The sequence below is a fragment of the Anomaloglossus baeobatrachus genome, chromosome 3 (genome assembly GCF_048569485.1).
Source record: "Anomaloglossus baeobatrachus isolate aAnoBae1 chromosome 3, aAnoBae1.hap1, whole genome shotgun sequence".
In the NCBI taxonomy this organism is placed as follows: Eukaryota; Metazoa; Chordata; class Amphibia; order Anura; family Aromobatidae; genus Anomaloglossus; species Anomaloglossus baeobatrachus.
In genome coordinates this window covers 456,965,530-456,988,916 of record NC_134355.1, presented here as the reverse complement: position 1 = coordinate 456,988,916, position 23,387 = coordinate 456,965,530, and the positions used below count along the sequence as shown (strand labels likewise).

The following is a 23,387-nucleotide window of genomic DNA, read 5'->3' as shown; positions in this document are numbered from 1 at the left end:
TGTTGGAATCATGCCTTTTAATGAATAGGTGCGTATTATATGTGGCATGTACTTCCAGAGCCTGGAGTAAAGGGTGCTTTACACGCTGCGTCATCGCTAGCGATTGCTAGCGATGTCGCGAGCGATAGCACCCGCCCACGTCGTTCGTGCGATATGTGGTGATCGCAGCCGTAGCGAACAATATCGCTATGGCAGTGTCACACGCACATACCTGTTCAGCGACGTCGCTGTTGCTGCCGAACAATCCCTCCTTCAAGGGGGAGGTGCGTTCGGCGTCACAGCGACGTCACAGCGGCGTCACAAAAAAGCCGCCCAATAGAAGAGGAGGGGAGGAGATGAGCGGCCGGAACATGCCACCCACCTCCTTCCTTCCTCCTTTCCGGTGGACGCAGGTAGGATGATGTTCGTCGTTCCTGCAGTGTCCCACACAGCGATGTGTGGTGCCGCAGGAACGACGAACAACCAGCGGCATGCACCACCAACGATATTATGAAAAGGAGCGACGTGTCAACGATCAACGATTTTTGCCGTTTTTGTGATCGTTGATTGTCACTCCTTTTAATCACACACAACAATATCGCTAACGGCGTCGGATGTGCGTCACGAACACTGTGGCCCCGACGATATATCGTTAGCGATATCATTGCGTGTAAAGCACCCTTAAGACTGCGGCACAAGATACATCACAACTCGTCATGAAATACAGGCCATCACCATGTCTCGCCCTGCTCCTGTTTTACCCCAGTTATGCCTATTTTGCCAAAAGTAGCATAAGAACATCAAAATGCACAACATTTTTGAGCTAACTCTTTTCTCACAAAAGATTTCAGACTTTAGTGTAAACACTTTGATGACATGGGGTTATTGTCTTTAGTTAGGATAATAAAACATAGGGAATTCTATGGGATGAGGTAGCTACAGTTTTGGTCAATGGAAAGGGTGACTTACACATCTTACAATGGGTTGAGAAAGCCATGGACCCCATAGGGGGGAGGGGCGACATGACCAGAGGGAAGGGAGGGAGTGAGGGGTTAATAAAGTTATAATGAGGGGCATTATGGGAAGGTATAGGGGATTGGTGGAGAAAGGATCCCTGTAGAGGAGGGGGGGGGAGTATAAAAGCGATGAGGGAGGGTCTTACCTCCCCTTTTGGACTCCGGACGGCGACAGATTCCCGCCCACCCTCCCTTTTTGTGTTTGTGAGTTGTTTAACTATGTTCAAAAAAAAAAAAAAAAACAAGAAGACAACAAGGAATTATTATAAAGGGGGATGTATGTTTTGTCGCAGCAGCGGGGGTGGGTCTGGTCCAGAAGCGGTTGGAAGGGATTTGTAGCTGGACCGAGAGGCACTGTCTTGGTATGGTGTCTCTGGGTTCCGGGAAATTGCAGGCACGGGGTTCTGCAAAGTTTGGGGGGTATTAATCCGTGGGGTGATTAATACCTCATCTCTGGGTCGGAGTGTTGCGGCCAGGGATATTGGTGTAGGAAAGGGTTTCTGGACCGGGCCTACATAGGGTTTCATGTACAGTTTATTATTAGGTGTTACCTATTATTCTGTGTTTGGGGTCGCCCGTTGGACGGCGCCCCCTTTGTGGTAGTATGTTAATAATAGGTAATAAAGGCTGCTGTGGCCAATTTGTTTAACCAAGTCGCATGCAGTCGGTGTATTATTTTTAGGTTAAGTTTTAAGGGGTATAGTAACCATCACGACCGGAAAATCCTTCCTCAGTGGTCATGATTTTTAATGCACATAATTGAAACCAGTGTTTATGTACCAACTCATGTTTGGAATTTATGGAACTAATGTTTCCTTATGTTCACATCCTATCATCAGCTTATGACTGACATCAAGTAAATAACCTCAATGTCTAGTTCTCTCCTGTTTTTTAAATCTATGTTTCAAATCTATGACATAATCACAAGAAGTCTCAGTGACACTGGGAGGGATGTGCCACGTCTGCCACCCATACACTGAACACAACCAGCAGAATGAACACAACCAGCAGAATGAACCACTGGCATCATGTTCCAATTCTGCAAATGCATGCATTACCCTCACCTTAGACCCAGGAGGACACATGTGCTAAACTTATTATGAATGTCGTGCAAGCATCAATAGCATGTCTGTCACACGCTAGACAATAAGCCACACATGCACTGCACACATACCCCACACATAAAGCACAGTGACTACTGGCATTACAGTGGCCTGTCCATTTCACCATCAAGCTCTAGTGAGACACAGTTAAATTAGCATTTGTTAAAACTCCTATACCAAGTTAGCTTCAGGTTACTAGACTTGCTGTAATAAAGAAAGCCCTCCTAGCAATGAAGGCCAATTTACAGCTTCACCTCCTGCACATGTGTCTAACCCTTACTTCTATATAAGAGTATCATAACCTGCCATTATCATAACCTGCCATAAGTAACAAGTCACAAGCAGAGAAGATAAAACAATATGTGGTTTCTGAACTACTGGCTAGTGAGAATGGTTTATATGAGCTATTTGACTTAAAGAGTCTGTACGCTACTTTTAAACTCATAGCCGATCTTTAAGTTAAGTCATCAATGTCTGATCAGCTGGGGATTGGCACACCCGCCAATCATCTGTTCTTGGTGGCAGACGGCCTGAAATGTTCAGTTTCGGAGCTGCCCCATCTGCCACAGCTGGGTACTGCACATCCAGCTCCTATTGATTTGAATGGGATGTACAGTTCCCAGCCGCTGCCGCTATCAGAAGATGGGGCAACTCCAGAGGTGAGCAGTTCCAGGCACAGGCTGCCACCGATGGCACTAACAATTGATCCATGGTGTGTCAGGTGTAGGACTCAGACCAATGGGACATTTATGACCTAAGTAGTGAACAATATCTTTAAAGTTCCATAGTTATATACAGTACTTATATAGGTTGAAAAATACTTAGGTCCACCAAAATCAGCCTTTCTACATAAGTTGTACATTCTCTATCATTAGATTATTTATAACCCACATTTATTGTGAGTAAAGCATTTGTTGTTTGTGTTTATAGATATGTTAACCGTGATAAAGACCGTAAATCCATCTTCCTTATAAAATTGATCAAGTTTATTTACAGAATGATTGATATAAGACTACATATTGACACGAATGTGCACACAACTCATGCGTTTCAGAGATTTTATCACCTTATTTATCCCAGCTATGAATAAAGAGGTGTAATCTCTGAAACGCATCAGAGGCCTGCTCATTTCTGGTTTGATATAATTAAGTTATGAAATATACTGGATCATTTTGATAAGGAAGATGGATTTCTGGTCTCTTTCTCACAGTGGACGTATTGCCTTGCCTTTGCTCTTTGTTCCAAGCAGCAGACGATAAAGACTGTAAATACAGTATGTTGCTTTAACTAATTCAAAAAGGCTTAATTAATATGTGAATTTGTTAAAGTTCATTCTGTTTAGCAGCCACTTTGAGATATTGACCACTGAATAAAGTCAATTCACAGTGAAAAAAATTTAAATAATTTTATTTTAACTTCAAGTATCTCACTTTTATCCTAGGAGAGCTATTTGTGGACCCAATGCCATTGAAGTTGAGATAACCCCAGTCTGGAAACTGCTCTTTAAAGAGGTTAAGTTACATACTATCATATGACCTTCTATTTTACATTTCTCCAAAAAGTCTGGCCCTTTATTTTTACAAGCCAGGTAGTAGATGAGTATCCACAAACATTACTGGCTATTAACCTCTTACCGACATTGGACTTACTGGGTATGTCCTAGGTCATGTCAGTGTAATCACCGCTGGCTGCTGGAATGAGCTGGCGGTGAGCTACGCAAATACCTGCTGATTTTAATAGCAGACATATGCTGCTATCGGACGCGGGTGGATTCGCGATCCACCTGCGCCTGTTAACCCTTAGATAGAGCTGCCATATATTGATGTAAATGGCCGCAGCAGGGAAATTGCCTTTCCCCACTACCATTGAATGTCCGGTGATGGGGAGCCGATGGTTGCTATGTTAGCACAGGGTCATGTGATGACTCATGCTGCTATCATGATGTCATTCCAGTTAAAGCTGGCAGAGAGCCGGCTTTAACAGTAGAGCAGCATTTCTGCTGATCAGAGCTGTGTAGCTCTGATTGACAGAAATGAGCAAGCAATCAGACTGCTGATCACTATAGTTCCCTAAGAGGACTAGTAAAATAAAAAAAGTAAAAAAGTTTTACATTTTTTTTAAAAAAAAAAACACGTGTTCAAATTACCCCCATTCACCCCATTTAAAATCAAATGGTTTTAATATAATAAAAAATACACATATTTGATATCGCCACATTCAGAAATGCCCAATCTATGAAAATATAAAATCAATTAACCTGATTGGCAAACGGCGTAGCAGAAAAAAAATACAAACACCAAAATTACATTTTTTGGTTGTCACAATTTTTGCGCAAAATGCCATAACAGGCGATCAAATTATAGCATGTGTGCAAAAATTGTACAATTAAAAACAGCACCTTAAGACGCAAAAAATAAGCCTTCATTTAGCCACATATCCCAAAAAATATGAGCGCTACGGGTCGCGGAAAATGGCACAAAAAGTGCGCCACTTGTTTTGGACAAAGTTCAGATTTTTTTTAACCTCTTAGAGAAAAGGAAACCTATATATGTTTGGTATCTACGAACCAGTACCAACCTGAGGCATCACACCAACAAATCAATTTTACCATATAGTGAACACATTAAGTGTATAAAATGCCACCAAAACTATTGTGCAATGACACTTTTTTGCAATTTTTCTGCACTTGGATTTTTTTTGCCATTTTCTAGCACAGTATATGGTAAAACCAATAGTTTAACTTAAAAGTACATCTCATCCCATAAAAAACAAGCCCTCATATGGCAAGATTTACAGAAAAATAAAAGAGTTACAACTCTCGGTAGAAGGGGAGCAAAAAAACAAGAACGAAAAAATGGAAAATCGCCTCAGGGTGAAGGGGTTAATATCTCATTCTTGGCACAAAACAAAAAAATGGTAAAAAGATGAGCAAGGGTGCTCCCCAGTATATTATTGTGATAATAATAACAAAATAAATACAGAGCATGTCCTCTCATCTGGTGGAGTGGCACTATGACACAACACCGTTGTAAACGTGTCTCAAATATAGATCTCCTTGTAAACTCAAATCCCTGTGTAACATTTGGAGGTTAAGGAAAAGAGCACATCTGCATGTGCAACCATCACCAACTACAATAGGCGTCCAAGTGAGATGTTAGTCCAGAAGATTAAACCATCATAAGAGAGAGGTGAGTAGGTAGAACGTGATGCTCGGTTACTTAGAATACAACTTCAATGCATTTCAATTCCAAACTTGAAAATCTTCCTCAGGCAAAAAACCACATCTTTTCAATTTTAAATATAAACCTTCTCTATCAGCACTATGTTTCTGAAATTGTTCTATGTTTTGAAGGCAGACATTACAGGAGCTTTGGTTAGGTATTTGAAATCATCCTCCAAAATGTTCAAAGTAAGTCCAACACATCACTTAGGAGAGAAGCCAAATCAGGCATTCTATTTGCAGATATGTGTTTCAGAGTGTTTGCCCCTCGTCAGTGCAAAGCAAGAGATCGAGATTTAGTAAGCAAAATCCTGCGATTGATATGAATAAAAAAAAATGGAAATTTTCTTTTAACAAGGTTTGCAATTTGCTTGTTTAAAATATTTCCTAAATAATACAGCAATCATTAGTTGGCATACGAAATACAAATATATCTCGCAAGTATGTCAGGTTGCTCCAAATTTATTACAGCATGTGCAGCATTTTCATAATTTCTCAGTTATTCATTATCTATTCATGTGTAGGACATGCTATGTATTTCAGGATATAAATATAATTCATAATATTAAACATGTAATAATTATTGTAAATAGAATTTGTTATCATCCCTACTAATGATATCTATAGTTAGGTCAAGAAATATTTAGACAGTGGCACATGTTTTGGCATCTTAGCTGCTTAGCAAAATATATTCAAAATACAGTTTAGGAATGACAGCTCTTTATTAACTAACTGTTTTTCAAGGGGTCAAAGTAATTGGACAATTATCTCAAAAGCTGTTTAATGGGCTGTGTGGGCTTATCCCTTTTTAATCTATGATCAATTAGGCAGGGAAAAGGTCTGGAGCTGATTCCAGCTATGGAATGTGCATTTGGAAACTATTGCTGTGAATCCACAACATGCAGTCAAAGGAGCTCTCCATGGCAAAGAAACAGACCATCATGAAAAAAAAAAAGAAATCCACGAAATCCATCAGATTGCGGAAATGATAGGAGTGGCAAAAATCAACAGTTCGGTACATTCTGCAAAAATTAAAAGCCCACTGATAAGTTTGGGAAATCAAAAAGGCCTAGATCTCCACAGAAGACAACAGTAATGGACAGACCTGTAACTTCTTCTTTAGGAGGCTCCTCTGTCCTCCACTCATTACCTGTAGTAATGGCACCTGTTTTAACTTGTTATCAGTATAAAAGACACATGTCCACAACCTCAGTCACACTCCAAACTCCACTATGGTGAAGACCAAAGAACTGACGTAGGACACCAGAAACAAAAGTGTAGCCCTGAACCAGCCTGGGAAGACTGAATCTGCAATAGGCAAGCAGTTTGATGTGATGAAATCAACTGTGGGAGCAATAATAAAATGGAAGACATACAAGACCACTGATAATCTCCCTAGATCTGGGGCTCCACGCAAGATCTCACAACTTGGGGGTCAAAATTAGCTCAAGAACAATGAGCAAAAATCCCAGAATTACACTGGGGGAACTAGTAAATGGCAGAAAAACCTCAAAAGAAAAACCCTGTTAAAAATTTCTTTTAATAGATAAGTTAAAAGGCCCAAAGAGGACACACATTTAGTTTAAAATTGAATGAGGTACCATAATAGGTCAGGGGGCAGTGACAGTCACATAAAATATCAAAGATACAGTGCCTAATACTGACGTGCTAGGAAGGGAAAACAGGGAGTAACCACTTTCAATCAAGGGTATTCACAAGGAAAATGACCCTAATGAGCCCTAGAAATCCCTACCTAGCAATGGAGGGTATGACACCATACTGTTTTGGGCGCCCCCATTCACCGTCGGGAAGCCCTAAGACAACCCTACAGTGACCCTATCCACACTGACACACCTATCACCAAAAGGTAAGATTACTTATCTGAATTTTCATATCCAAAAAACGTCCCGACGCGTTTCTCCCTAGTTTCCAGTACACCAGGGTTCATCAGGGCAAAAGAGACAATTAATACCCAGGAGTCCCAAATCCAGAAACTCCAGAAAAAGACAGCTGTGTGCCAAGATCTGGAAATTAGGATGATACCTTAACTAGTAAATGACCTACATAGAGCTGGGATCACCATAGCAAAGGCTACTATCAGTAACACACTATGCCGCCAGGGACTCAGATCCTACAGTGCCAAACGTGTTCCCCTGCTTAAGCCAGTACGTGTCTGTGCCCGTCTGAATTTTGCTAGAGAGCATTTAGATTATCCAGAAGAGTATTGAGAGAATGTAATATGGTCTGATGAAACCAAGGTAGAACTGTTAGGTAGAAACAAAACTCGTCGTGTTTGGAGGAGACAGAATGCTGAGTTGCATCCAAAGAACACCATACCTACTGTGAAGCATGGGAGTGGCAACATCATGCTTTGGGGATGTTTCTCTGCAAAGGGACCAGGACGACTGATCCGTATACAGGAAAGAATGAATGGGGCCATGTATCATGAGGTTTTGAGTGCAAACCTCCTTCCACGAGCAAGGGCATTGAAGATGAAATGTGGCAGGGTCTTTCAGCATGATAATGATCCCAAGCACACCTCCAGAGTGGCTTCATAAGAAGCATATGAAAGTCCTGGAGAGGCCTAGCCAGTCTCCAGATCTCAACCCCATTGAAAAATTTTGGAGGGAGTTGAAAGTCCGTGTTGCCCAGCGACAGACCCAAAACATCACTGCTCTAGAGGAGATCTGCATAGAAGAATAGGCCAACATACCACCAACAGTGTGTACTAACCTTCTAAAGACTTCCAGAAAATGTTTGACCTCTATCATTGCCAACAAAGGATATATAACAAAATATTGAGATTAACTTTTGTTATTGACCAAATACTTATTTTCCACCATAATTTGCAAAAACATGTTGCCAAATCAGGCAAGGTGATGTTCTGGATTATTTTTCTCCTTTTGTCTCTCATAGTTTTGGTCTATCTTTGATGTCAATTAAGGCCTCTCTCATCTTTTTAAGTGGGAGAACATTCACAATTGGTGGCTGACTAAATACTGTTTCCCTCACTGTAATGTTCGCAGGTCTGCAGCTTATGTTTAAATGTATTTGCTTTCTTTTGGTGCTGTAAGGGATAAAAGACTCTTTCCTCTCTGGTTATCCTTTGGAGCTTTAATCTCAAGTGCAGCTCTTTGTGACCACTCCCCTTTGTTATAAATAGTTTTGTGTCTTAACATCTGATGTCAGTTATAGATTCTCATATCTAAGCTGTCCACTTTGAAAGGAGCCAGTCTCTGGAAGAAGCTGAAGTTTTGTGACCATTGCAGCTGTAGTGTTAGCTTCATTGGAGTTGCTTGGAGTGTTAACCTATTTGTATCTATTTCCCCCTGTCTGTCTTCCTATCTTTGTGTTGGATTATTGCAGCGGTGAGAGTAGTGTTCTCACAGGCCTTCTCACTAGCTAGGAGTTCAGGGTAAATGAGGGTCAAGACACGAGATCAGTGACAGAATGAAAGAACCTGTATAAGGACATTAGAAAGAGCAGGGATCAGCCCCATGTGAGTGGAGGAGGTGACTCCACTCTCCTCTACCTAGTACAAGGGCCCACCATTGCATCATCTTCCCGGTGTACCCTGTTTGTTGCAAAGCTTGCTGGGTGTCCCCTTATTCCTAGTGCACCCCAGGTAGCCACTGCTTTACAAAAATATGGTGGAGGCAGTGTGATGGTATAGGCATGCAAGGCTTCCAGTGGCCCTGGATCATTTGATGATGTGACTGAAGATGGAACAGCTGGATAAATTCTGAAGTGTACAGGGTTATACTTTTGGTTGAGATTCCACCAAATGCCAGAATGTTGATTGGAGTGGCACTTCACAGTACAGTACAGATGGACAATGACCCAAAACATACTGCAAAAGCAACCAAAGAGATTTTTAAGGCAAAAAAGTGTAATATTCTTTAATGGCTAAGTCAATCACTAGATGTCAACCCTTTCAATCATGTATTTCACATGCTTAAGACAAATCTTAATGGGAGTCAGCCAGCAGGTTTTTGCTATGTAAGCTGAAGCCAGCATGCTGTAGGGGTTAAAAAAAAACAAAAATCAACTATGTTTCTCTTATCAGACGCTGTGCTGTTGGTTACTTAAATTAAAGGCTTTATCACTTGGTGATTATCATTGCTAGGTCTGGCTCGTGCCATGTTGTCTGCCAACCAACCTGCTTTGATTGACATCTCATTGTACAATCTCTCTAGAGAGCCTGGTGTGAGCGGGGACAGCTCCCTGGGCTCAGCTACATGACGAAAGCTGAAAATTTAGATTGTGTCAGAAGGGCTGCAGCCAGTAATCTAAGTGATACATTGTTCAATTCAAAATCTCTTTAACTACATCATGCTAATCTCAGATGAGCTAGGAAAAAGCTGCTGACAGATTTACTTTAAGGCAGAAAGATCCACAAAAAGGCAACAACTGAAGTCAGCTGCAGTAAAGGCTTGCCAAAACACCACAAAGGAGGAAACTCGGGTTTGGTGACGTCCATGGCTTCTAGACTTCAGTCAGTCTTTGCCTGCAATGTATTTGCTACTAAGAATTATTTTATTTATGGTAAAGTAAATATGTCTAATTACTTTTGAGCCCCTTAAATGAGGAGGCTTTGTAGAAAAATGGTTACGATTCCTAAACGTTTCACAGGACATTTTAGTTCAACCTTTTAATTAAGCCTGAAAGTCTCCACTTCAATTACATCTCAGTTGTTTCATTTTAAATAAAAAATAGTGTCATGCAGAGGCCAAATCACGAAGATTCAGTCACTCTCCAAATATTTCTGAACCTAACTGTATATTTAAGTTATACACTACCATGTGATAGCGTAAGGGCTCAATTATATTAGAATATAAAATGTCCATGTGCTGCACATATGCCCAACAGGGAGCATATGGACAGGAGAACGACCACTGCTAGTCAATATGGTAGCCATGCACTATTTGTTTATGTATAAAAAAAACTAGCTGTACTACCCGGCTTCGCCCAGGTTAATAACTGCTGTCAACAAAATAGAATGTATTAACAAAAATGTATTCTGCACACAAAACCACAAAACAAATAGATATAAATGTAATTATTAAATTGTTGCCTATATTAACCAATCAGAGCTCAGATTAATTAACTGTAGCAAAATAGAAGCTAAGCTGTGATTGGTTGCTATTGGCAGCCTGATAAATCTCCAGGCAGCAGAAAGCCCTCCCCCTGACAGTATATATTAGCTCACACATACACATAATAGACAGGTCATGTGACTGACAGCTGCCGTATTTCCTATGTGGTACATTTGTTGTTCTTGTAGTTTGGCTGCTTATTAATCAGATTTTTATTTTTGAAGGATAATACCAGACTTGTGTGTGTTTTTAAGGCGATTAGGTGGCGAGGTTGGTGTATGTGTGGTGAGATGTGTGCTGAGGGTGGTATATGTGTTCAAGTACGTGGTAGTGTGTGGCGCATTTTGTGTGTGTGTTCATATCCCCGAGTCCGGTGAGTATCCCATGTCGGGGCCCCACCTTAGCAACTGTACGGTATATACTCTTTGGCGCCATCACTCTCATTCTTTAAGTCCCTCTTGTTCACATCTGGCAGCTGTCAATTTGCCTCCAACACATTTCGTTTCACTTTTTCCCCATTATGTAGATAGGGGCAAAATTGATTAGTATATTGGAATGCGCGGGGTTAAAATTTTGCCCCACAACATAGCACCCGACGCTGCCCGGGATAGTAACTGTCTCTCTGTTTCTCTCCAATTCTCTGTCTGTCTCCCCCTCTGTCTCTCTCTCTCTATCTCTTTGTTTGTCTGTCTCTTTCCCTGTCTGTCTGTCTCTTTCTCCGTCTGTCTCAATCTCTTTCCCTGTTTGTCTATCTCTGTCACTTTCCCTGTCTGTCTCTTTCCCTCTCTTTCCCTATCTGTCTTTTTTCCTCTCTTTTCCTGTATGTCTCTTTCCCTGTCTCTTTCCCTGTCTGTCTCTTTCCCTGTCTGTCTGTCTCTTTGTGTCTGTCTCTTACCCTGTCTATGTCTGTTTCTTACCCTGTGTCTGCCTCTTTCCCTGTCTGTGTCTGTCTCTTTCCCTGGCTGCATTGTGACATGCCAAAATTCCATATAAGGGTGTGGCTGCGCATTCTTCTGAAGTTCTGGCTGCACTGTGGCTCCCAGCTCCATTCGCTTTAATGGAGGCAGGTTTTTTGGTGAATAACTGTAAAGAGCGGGGTTAAAATTTCCCCTCGAAACATAGCCTATGACGCTCTCGGGGTCCAGAAGTGTGAGTGTGCTAAATTTTGTGGCTGTAGCTGCGACGGTGCAGATGCCAATCCCGGACATACACACACACACACACACACACATTCAGCTTTATATATTAGATAATTGAAGCATGCACTACTTTGATTCGTATTGTAAATTAGACTTGTCCATAATAAGTCAATAGGGGAGCAAATAAAATCACAATACCTTCCACAGGTCCAATACAATTATTAAGATAGGAAACTTCACTTTGCCCTTATTAATTAACCTGTCCATATAAAAATGGCATGCAATTTGCATGTACAAAACGGACATACGAATGGCATGAACACAAAAGAGAGATGAATTTGTACATGATTGGAAGTAAAAAACCCTGATGCTTTGCATATGCTTGTCGGAAGCCGTCCTGAAAGTTGATCCATTATGAGACATGGGATATTTAACAGGATACAATAAACTGTACTTACTTTGTATATTTCTCTTTTTGCTAGGTATTTAATCCTTATTATCTCTTTCAAGCCGCCAGCCTTAGTTTATGGTTGTCAGAAGGATACATTGAATACTCAATCGTGATTATTGTAATTACTGTGCTGTCCATCATTCTGACTGTCTATGACCTCCGACAGGTATTGTGCATGTCTAATTATTATTTCATGTTTTTATATTGCAGACAAGCATTATAATAGGACTTATAGTAACTAGATCATGAGTGCTTTAGCTATATTTATGTCAATCTTCTTTTAGCTAATAAGATATATAAATACTTAATTTCAATAAGAAGGGACTTTTTTTCCAATTAATAACATCTAAGGTCCAGGCCCATAAAGGAATAGGTAAAACCCCCAGTGGGCTCTTGTGCAGGAGTTGGTCATTCACCACCTTATATGAGTAGTAGTTGGCACAATACACTTGATTAAGGCCCGCTTTACACGCTGCAATATCGTTACCGATATCGCTAGCGTGCGTACCCGCCCCCATCGGTTGTGTGACACGGGCAAATCACTGCCCGTGGCGCACACCATCGCTAGGAACAGTCACAATACTTTCCTGCCTAGCGACGTCGCTGTGACCAGCGAACCGTTTCCTTTCTAAGGGGCCAGTTCGTGCGGCGGCACAGTGACGTCACTAATCGGGCGCCCAATAGAAGCAGAGGGGCGGAGATGAGCGGGACATAACATCCCGCCAACCTCCTTTCTTCCTCATTGCTGGCGGGATGCAGGTAAGGAGAGATTCCTCGTTCCTGCGGTGTCACACGTAGCGATGTGTGCTGCCGCAGGAACGACGTACAACATCGTTACTGCAGCAGCAACGATAATTAGGAATAGGGGGTGATGTCACCGATGAGCGATTTTGAACGTTTTTGCGACGATTCAAAATCGCTCATAGGTGTCACGCACAACAACATCGCTAAAGCGGCCGGATGTGCGTCACAAATTCCGTGACCCCAAGGAGATCGCTTTAGCGATATCGTAGCATGTAAAGCCACCCTAACTGTGTGCCGGCAATGGCAGCAGCTCATCATTTATTTATCAAAATGCCCATTATATTATATGGTAAATCTGTGAATGGGGATAATGTAATATATGTATGTAGCTGAACAGAAGGCCCAAAACTCAAAGTCACTAGTGGGTCCTTGTCACCTCGGTCCAACTTAGGCTCGGACTGGCCCATAGGGGAACAGGGGAATCCCCGGTGGACCCATGGGCTAGAGTGAGCCACTTCCCCCCACCAATTAGTATTTGGCCCCAATAGATTATTCACCATATAAAGAAAAAGAAATACAGAGAAATGTGTCAATGAGGCAGCTAAGCAGTTGGTCCCCAGAGATAGTGTTACTAGTGGGCCCTCGGCAACTCAGTCTGACACTGACTAGAAGTGAGCTTCTTTTTCAATACACTCCCTCCATGTCCCTGTTTCTCTTTTGCCCACAGTCCACACAATGAGATAGACTTGTAAGAGTAGACGCTGATAGCCTTCATGCAGCCTATGTCCTTTAATTACACTGTACCACCACTGAGTACAGCGGCCCACCAACTCATAACAGCAAATGGCAAATAGACATAAAAGTAATGGTGGAAATAGTGAGGAGGCAACAATCAAACAGTCACAATTTTAAAGTAAATAAATACAATTTCCCATGGCAGATGGTGTTTGATGAGGGTTCACTTCAGCAATATTCCAGTAATGCTTTGCTTTTGCTCTTTCTGACACTAGATTACCTGCACTAGTAATCCATCTGTTACTCTTCTGCTTGCCAGCTAATCAGATACGAGTCTTCCATAGTTCTCAAGACATGTTACTTACAGTCACTATCTGCTTAATTTGTACAGCAATCTGTAAAACTGAACCGACTGGTGGAATCCAATAATAGCGCTATGGTCACTGTGCACACTAGTGATGATGGTAAGTAATGAAGGGCCTTTTGGTTTAACATTGGTAGCTGAAAATGTATGAACCCTTCAGAATTTTCCATGTTTCTGTATAAATTTGACCTAAATCTACATTAGATTTTTACATCCTAAAAGTAGATGAAGAAAATCAAATAAGAAAAATGAGTCAATTTTTTAATGAGAAAAATCAGGGCCGCACTAGGAATTTCAGGGCCCCATACTGGCAAAATGTTCGGGCCCCCTTGGGACTCCGCCCAGGCTCCACCCCAGCTCCGCCTCCACCCCTCAAACTTCCTACAGTCTCACTTCCACTCTTGCAAAAACATGAATGTAAGTAATATATACATCCCCCTCCTGGGCATATTTTGGTATATATGTCTCCTTAACATAACACATACAGGCAGCACATAATACATACAGAGCGCACATAACACATACAGAGAGTACATAACACATATAGGCAGCACATAATACATACAGACAGCACATAACACATACAGACAGCACATAACACATACAGGCAGCACATAACACATACAGAGCGCACATAACACATACAGACAGCACATAACACATACAGACAGCACATAACACATACAGGCAGCACATAACACATACAGAGCGCACATAACACATACAGGCAGCACATAACACATACAGACAGCACATAACACATACAGGCAGCACATAACACATACAGGCAGCACATAACACATACAGGCAGCACATAACACATACAGACATCACATAACACATACAGGCAGCACATAACACATACAGGCAGCACATAACACATACAGACAGCACATAACACATACAGGCAGCACATAACACATACAGAGAGTACATAACACATACAGACAGCACATAACACATACAGGCAGCACATAACACATACAGACATCACATAACACATACAGACAGCACATAACACATACAGACAGCACATAACACATACAGACAGCACATAACACATACAGACAGCACATAACACATACAGGCAGCACATAACACATACAGACAGCACATAACACATACAGGCAGCACATAACACATACAGACATCACATAACACATACAGGCAGCACATAACACATACAGACAGCACATAACACATACAGGCAGCACATAACACATACAGGCAGCACATAACACATACAGGCAGCACATAACACATACAGGCAGCACATAACACATACAGGCAGCACATAACACATACAGACAGCACATAACACATACAGGCAGCACATAACACAGACAGACAGCACATAACACATACAGACAGCACATAACACATACAGACAGCACATAACACATACAGACAGCACATAACACATACAGGCAGCAGATAACACATACAGGCAGCACATAACACATACAGAGAGTACATAACACATACAGGCAGCACATAACACATACAGGCAGCACATAACACATACAGACAGCACATAACACATACAGACAGCACATAACACATACAGGCAGCAGATAACACATACAGGCAGCACATAACACATACAGAGAGTACATAACACATACAGGCAGCACATAACACATACAGGCAGCACATAACACATACAGACAGCACATAACACATACAGGCAGCACATAACACATACAGACAGCACATAACACATACAGGCAGCACATAACACATACAGACAGCACATAACACATACAGACAGCACATAACACATACAGACAGCACATAACACATACAGGCAGCACATAACACATACAGACAGCACATAACACATACAGGCAGCACATAACACATACAGGCAGCACATAACACATACAGACAGCACATAACACATACAGGCAGCACATAACACATACAGGCAGCAGATAACACATACAGGCAGTGCATAACACATACAGAGAGCACATAACACATACAGGCAGCGCATAACACATACAGGCAGCACATAACACATACAGACAGCACATAACACATACAGGCAGCACATAACACAGACAGACAGCACATAACACATACAGACAGCACATAACACATACAGGCAGCACATAACACATACAGACAGCACATAACACATACAGGCAGCACATAACACATACAGGCAGCAGATAACACATACAGACAGCACATAACACATACAGAGAGCACATAACACATACAGGCAGCGCATAACACATACAGGCAGCACATAACACATACAGACAGCACATAACACATACAGAGAGCACATAACACATACAGAGAGAACATAACACATACAGGCAGCGCATAACACATACAGACAGCACATAACACATACAGACAGCACATAACACATACAGGCAGCAGATAACACATACAGACAGCACATAACACATACAGGCAGCACATAACACATACAGACAGCACATAACACATACAGAGAGCACATAGCACATAACACATACAGGCAGCGCATAACACATACAGACAGCACATAACACATACAGACAGCACATAACACATACAGGCAGCAGATAACACATACAGACAGCACATAACACATACAGGCAGCACATAACACATACAGACAGCACATAACACATACAGAGAGCACATAACACATACAGAGTGCACATAACACATACAGAGAGTACATAACACATACAGGCAGCACATAACACATACAGAGAGCACATAACACATACAGAGAGCACATAACACATACAGGCAGCGCATAACACATACAGGCAGCACATAACACATACAGAGAGCACATAACACATACAGGCAGCGCATAACACATACAGGCAGCGCATAACACATACAGAGAGCACATAACACATACAGGCAGCACATAACACATACAGACAGCACATAACACATACAGAGAGCACATAACACATACAGAGAGTACATAACACATACAGGCAGCACATAACACATACAGAGAGCACATAACACATACAGAGAGCACATAACATATACAGGCAGCGCATAACACATACAGGCAGCGCATAACACATACAGGCAGTGCATAACACATAAAGAGAGCACATAACACATACAGGCAGCGCATAACACATACAGGCAGCGCATAACACATACAGAGAGCACATAACACATACAGACAGCACATAACACATACAGACAGCACATAACACATACAGACAGCACATAACACATACAGGCAGCACATAACACATACAGACAGCACATAACACATACAGGCAGCACATAACACATACCGGCAGCGCATAACACATACAGACAGAACATAACACATACAGACAGCACAAAACACATCAGGCAGCACATAACACATGATTCACATTATACTCACCTGCCCGTGATGCATTTCAGTGCCCACCCGCGCATCTAGCTGAGGCAAGGCAGGGGCTGGGGTCGTTAGGCCCCTTGGTCTGAGATCAGCGCCCTCCCACCAGTCTCAAATTAGCGCCCCCCCGGTCTGAGAACGGCGGCGCCCCCCCAGTCTGAGATTAGCGGTGCACCCCCCTCGGTCTGAGATCAGCGGCGCCCCCCCGGTCTGAGATCAGCAGCGCCCGCCCCCCCGGTCTAAGATAAGATCAGCGGCGCCCGCCCACCCAAGCTGAGATCAGCGGGCCCCCCCTCAGCGAACTCCCCCATGGTGATTGTCTTCAGCTCACAGCGCTTACCTGTCTTACTGGCTGCTGCGTCCTCGCCACCTCTGCCACTGTTACTTGCAGGAGTGTAATTAGGTTGCAGAGTGATGACCTCACCACCCTGCTGCAAGGCACAGCGATGACGCGCCGGTGCCCTGCTCTGCTCTAATGACCCTGCCTCCACTCCGCCACATGACTAATTTGCATGATCCGCCCTGTTGCATGCAAATTAGTCATGTAAGGAAGGGAAGCGACACTGCGGGGCCCCTCTGCTGCTGCTATGACTGGGGCCTGGTGAAGAGGAGGGGCTCATCCAGCCGGGAGCTTAATAAAGATAAGTATTTACCCCGGGCCTGGCCGGGCCCCCTCTCTTCACCGGGCCCCCTACACCAGGCACATTAGTAATGCCCTGATGGCGGCCCTGAGGAAAATTATCCAGTATCATCTGGGAGAGGTAAAAGTATGTGAACCTTTGCTTTGAGTATCTGGTGTGACTCTTTGTGCAGCAATAAGTGTATAGATCCCAAACATCTTGGATTCATCTGGACTGTCATGAATTTAGGGCTCAGTCCGGCAGTCAAGCATTTGTTCTGACTTCTTCTCACCTCTCTTCATCAGCTCTGTAGCTCTTCGGGGGTGGGGCCAGCATCTCACTGGATGTGCATAAATTAAATAAACAATTTTCCTCTACTCCGATCTCCCCAAGACAAACTTGCGACCTTCATGTCCAAAGGCAGCAGCTCTAACAATAAGCCACAGCCCACAATGGGGAAGATTGAAGAATTTGGTAATCTTGAGCTGTATTGTAGGCAGTGAATCCAGAAGCAGATTATACAGGTATATATACGGTAGATACATCTGTACATAGGAGTGTATTTCTATGTACCTGTATTTTAGAGGGAAAAACAAAGTCAGATTTTTTTTATTCCTATAAAAAAAGCTATAAATAAGGAGAAACAATAACAAAAATGTTATTCTTTTGTTTATTTCTTCCATGAGACTCAAACCAACAACCTTCAACATTGCAGCCAGAGCTAATGCTTAGAGCCACAGGCTGTGTTGGTGGGAGAATTTTGATTGTATTCATTGTACATAGCAGTGTGTTTCTATGTCCCTGAGAGAGACATAAAGACACAGGGGCGTACTAACATGCTAATAGGGCCGACTGGCAAGGGAAGCAACCCCTGCACTCATTAACATACGATAAAAGATCTTTAGAAATACTTTTTCTAAAGATCTCTTTACCTATGCTAGTGTATACAGGGACAGTCAGGCAGGGATTAGCAATATACACCCAGAACTGCTCGTGGTTATGTGTGCATATTGGACCTGATAGGTTACCTTTAATTACTTTATGTAAATGAGCTCTTCCAGGGTATGGGCAGATGTTGCCTGTAAGATAACTCCGCCTCCAGAGCTTATTTTAAATAGAAGGAGGAGTTACCAGTGTGAGACAAGTAACTAATAGTGATGGGTGAGCATAAAAGTGTTCGGTACTCAAATTGAAAAAATCAAAATGTTTGAGTGCTTGACTCGAGTACCCAGCACAATAGGAGTCAATGGGGGATGCAAGCATATTTTTTTGCTTGATGTCCCTGTTTTTTTTACCTGCTCCGGACCCAGACCCCAGCCACCACTATCCCTGCAGCAGTAGACATCGCCCCTCAGTCTCCATTATCCAGCATGATGCCGATATCGCCAGCAACTTTCATTCCGTGTGCCGCATCCAAATGTTACCTAAGTAACTGTGTGATTAGTTCCGCTCGAGTCCCCATTCCATTTTTTTCTGGAACAGGGACTCGAGCGAAACTAACTGCATAGTTACTATAGCCAGGTGGGAACAAATGGATGGGTCACCCAGAACAGAAGTTGCTAGATGATGCCGAATGCACCCGCATGATGGAGACTGATGTCTGCTGCTCTGAGTCCAGAGCAGGTAAGATAACTGGGTCAAGCTTTTAGCTAGAGCACCTGCAGTACTCAATTGAGCACCAAGCATGCCTGATACACAGAAACTCGATCAAGTGACAAACACACTTGCCCATCACTAGTAACTAACAGGGAAAATGACATTTGTCTTCTTGCAAATACATTCTTTGCAACTCTCTGATCTCTACAATATTGCAACAGTTTTACAACCTTGTCTGTCTGAGAGATGGAGGCTGAAGCTGACAGGAACCTGCAGTCGTGTCAGTTATAGTCTCTCACAGCTCTGTAGTGAGATCAGGAGAGTAGAGCGTGGCCAACACACATCAAACTGGTAATACTTCCTTCTATTTAACACAAGTTCTGGAGGTAGAGTTATCTTACGGACAGTGTCTGCTCCATAGCCTGTAAGAGCTCTTTTACATAAAGTGATAAAAGATGATTTATCCACAACAAGGCATCTGATATGAGGCAGACTGGTAGAACTATTTTCAGCATTCCATAACCTATATGTCCATACTAATAGTTTATAAAAGTGGTGTGACAGTAAATGTGGTGACAGATTCCCTTTAAACTCCGCCCTTATAGGTGGCTATGTAAAGTTACAGCAATATTCTCTCATGACAGGTTTTATGCACCATGCATCTTGCCTTTTAATTCTGTGACAATAATCAATGCAAAATGTTAATAAGCCTAAAATCATGGTTTTCTTGAAACATGCAGACTTTTTCTATAATACTGCTTGAAAAAATTGCTTTCTAAAAACAGGTGTCGCGGGCGGGGAGGGTGGCCGCGCACTCACCGCGCTCGGGTCCGGCTCTGGGCTGCTGCTTGCTAGCCGCTGCTCGGTGGCTCGAGCGGTGGGCCGGATCCGGGGACTCGAGTGGCACTCCTCGTGAGTGAGTGAAAGGGATGGTTTGAGGTTGGAGGGTATGGTCCGTGACGCCACCCACGGTTTGTGGTTAGATTGGGAAACCACCGCTGCTCTGGACTGGGATCCTGGGAGCGATGACGGGGAGCAGCTGAGATGTTTCTCTCCCCTCGTGGGTAGGGGGGTTGGTGGTCCTGGGGCCCGGTGAGGTGTCGGGGGAGGCAGGGTTGGCGAGGTGCAGGGTCGCGGGGGCAGCGCGGTGCCTGACGGCACGGTGGTACTCACTCGGCCAATGATGAATACAGAGTCTCCGGTAAAACAAACGGCTGGATGGACGGGTCCCACAGCCGGCTGCGGTGGTTACTCCCGGACGGGTGGTGGTGGCTGCCTTTCCCTGCACCTGTTGTGTGTCTTCGGTCCCGATGGCTTCCCACCGGTAACCCGCTCCCCAGCATGGATGTGTGCCGGAGGAGCCCCTTTTGCCCGCAGGCTCTGGCCCTGGGAATTCTAGCTGGGCGGTGGTAAAGGTAAGGCTCGGGGGCCGCAGGTCTGCGCCCTCTCCCACAGACGCTACGGGCTCCGCTACCTGTGACAGTGGTAACGGGTCGGTCGGGGCGTTGGCCGCGGGCATGGGCAGTAAGGGAGGTGGCATAGTGGATGGCAGCAGGCCGGGCCCCTCAGACGCAGCGGCCATTCCCTCAGGGACATAGAGGCGTGGGTCGCTTACCGGCTCCTCGGAAACCACCTCCACTTCGCATGCCCAACACGGTTGCAGCCAGGCCCTTCTTCTCCGACGTCCACTCCGCCATCATGGAGTGGACTGTGGCCTGGAGCTCCTGGCACGTCTTGCTGCTGGGTCCAGGAACGTGTTCCGGCAGAGTCCTGGCGTCCCTGCACTTCTGCGGCGCTAATTACATGCAGCCGCTAAGCACTGCCGCTCCTGCAGCCAGCGCTTCTGAAATTTTTCGGCCGGACACCTCCGGCGGGACACAAGGCGCACTTCTACCAGCCAGTAGAATGGTAAGATCCTGTTCGTGACGCCAAGTTGTCGTGGGCGGGGAGGGGGGGCCGCTGCGCTCTCCGCGCTCGGGTCCGGCTCTGGGCTGCTGCTTGCTCGCCGCTGCTCGGTGGCTCGAGTGGTGGGCCGGATCCGGGGACTCGAGCGGCGCTCCTCGCCCGTGAGTGAAAGGGGTGGTTTTGGGTTGGAGAGTATGGTCCGTGATGCCACCCACGGTTTGTGGTGAGATTGGGACACCACCGCTGCTCTAGACGGGGATCCCGAGAGCAATGACAGGGAGCAGCTGAGATGTTTCTCTCCCCTCCGTGGGTAGGGAGGTTGGTGGTCCCGGGGCCCGGTGAGGTGTCGGGGGAGGCAGGGTTGGCGAGGTGCAGGGTCGCGAGGGCAGCGCGGTGCCTGACGGCACGGTGGTACTCACTCAGCCAAGGAAGAATACAGAGTCTCCGGTAAAACAAACGGCTGGATGGACGGGTCCCGCAGCCGGCTGCGGTGGTTACTCCCGGACGGGTGGTGGTGGCTGCCTTTCCCTGCACCTGTTGTGTGTCTTCGGTCCCGATGGCTTCCCACCGGTAACCCGCTCCCCAGCTTGGATGTGTGCCGGAGGAGCCCCTTTTGCCCACAGGCTCTGGCCCTGGGAATTCTAGCTGTGGCGGTAGCTGTATTTCCCCTTCTCAGTTTGGACGGTTGCCTTCTATCGCGTCTTTGCTGCTAGGAAACCCTGGTGGTTCCAGTCGCTTACGGATTTGACCGGTTTAACGGCGACTCCAAGCCTGGTCGGGGTCCGTAGGCCCTGCCGGTTTGTGCTGGCTTCTCTTCGCTCCCCGGTTCAGTACCGTCGGGCCACCGCCCGTCCCCGGTCCTACGGTTCCACGTCGATCGGCCTCTCCTGCAGACGACCACCACCGTCTGCCAACCTTGCTCTTGGTGCCCGGGCCACGTACCCCGACCCGGTCAGTCTGCTCTTTCTCCTCAACTACCACTTCTTGCTCCTTCACTTTCACTCTCCTTAACTGAACTCCAGCTCTGCCCGAGCTTAACTGACTTCCTTTCCCGCCTCCAGGACTGTGAACTCCTCAGTGGGTGGGGCCAACCGCCTGGCTCCACCCCACCTGGTGTGGACATTAGCCCCTGGAGGGAGGCAACAAGGATTTGTGTGTGACTGATGTACCTATCTCGGGGTGTGGGGTGTGTTGTTGCAGTACCTGTGACGACCTGGCTTGTCCAGGGCGCCACACAGGCAGTAGGTTAGGCAGTTTATTTCAGTCCATCTTAAGCCCGAAAAATCTCCAAGTACCTAATTTTTAATAATACCAGCCCACAGTAGTACCCACCTCCATCTCGCTGATATCTGAAATGAAGTTGAGATCTGTGCCCGTCACGGATATAGCCATGGACCCATCCATCTGGTCTATCAGGATTCACTGTCATCTCATCAGCCCATAAAACCTTTGACAAATCTGTGTTCAGATATTTCTTTGCCCTGTCTTGACTTTTCACCTTCTGTTTCTCGTTCTGTGGTAATAATAATAATTATATACACAGTGTAGATATAGAATACAAATAATACAAATATGGCTCCTATATGTTCATGCAAATCTACCCTTATTGTACCTGTCAGTGAGTGTAATATATAAGTTGTCACAAGCTTCTTCATTAATTCCCTTATGATAGATGACGGAAATCAGCCTCAATCATTAAACTATATAGGTCTGATGGAAACCTGACCGTTCACATTGACCTTTTCACTTTTGTAACATTATTTCATTCCAATTAATTTTTTATAGGTAATGAGGAAATGGAATCCAGACACTTGGTCCCCGGAGATCTATTAGTGCTCTCAGGAAAAAGATTTTTTCTTCCTTGTGATTGCATTTTACTGAGGGGATCCTGCATAGTGAATGAAGGCATGCTGACAGGTGAGCTGTTTTACTATCCTTTATCTGAATACTGAATTATGCAGGTTTGTTCAGATATGTTTAATGCTGTATGTGGTCCACATACTTGCTTGTCACAAATTGCCATTACATTTGGGCTGTACATGGCTGAAAAGCAACACC

General features: G+C 44.4%; 1 protein-coding gene across 3 annotated transcripts in view; it reads left to right on the top strand.

Moving 5' to 3' along the window:
* LOC142296642 (putative cation-transporting ATPase 13A5) overlaps positions 1–23,387 on the top strand; it is a 251,505-nt gene that overhangs the window by 60,169 nt on the left and 167,949 nt on the right. For all 3 annotated transcript variants that reach the window (XM_075340494.1, XM_075340493.1, XM_075340495.1), the window contains exons 6-9: positions 3,540–3,609; positions 12,036–12,170; positions 13,875–13,947; positions 23,115–23,246. In XM_075340494.1, the coding sequence (XP_075196609.1) occupies positions 3,540–3,609; positions 12,036–12,170; positions 13,875–13,947; positions 23,115–23,246 (410 nt within the window). The remainder of the gene's footprint in view (positions 1–3,539; positions 3,610–12,035; positions 12,171–13,874; positions 13,948–23,114; positions 23,247–23,387) is intronic.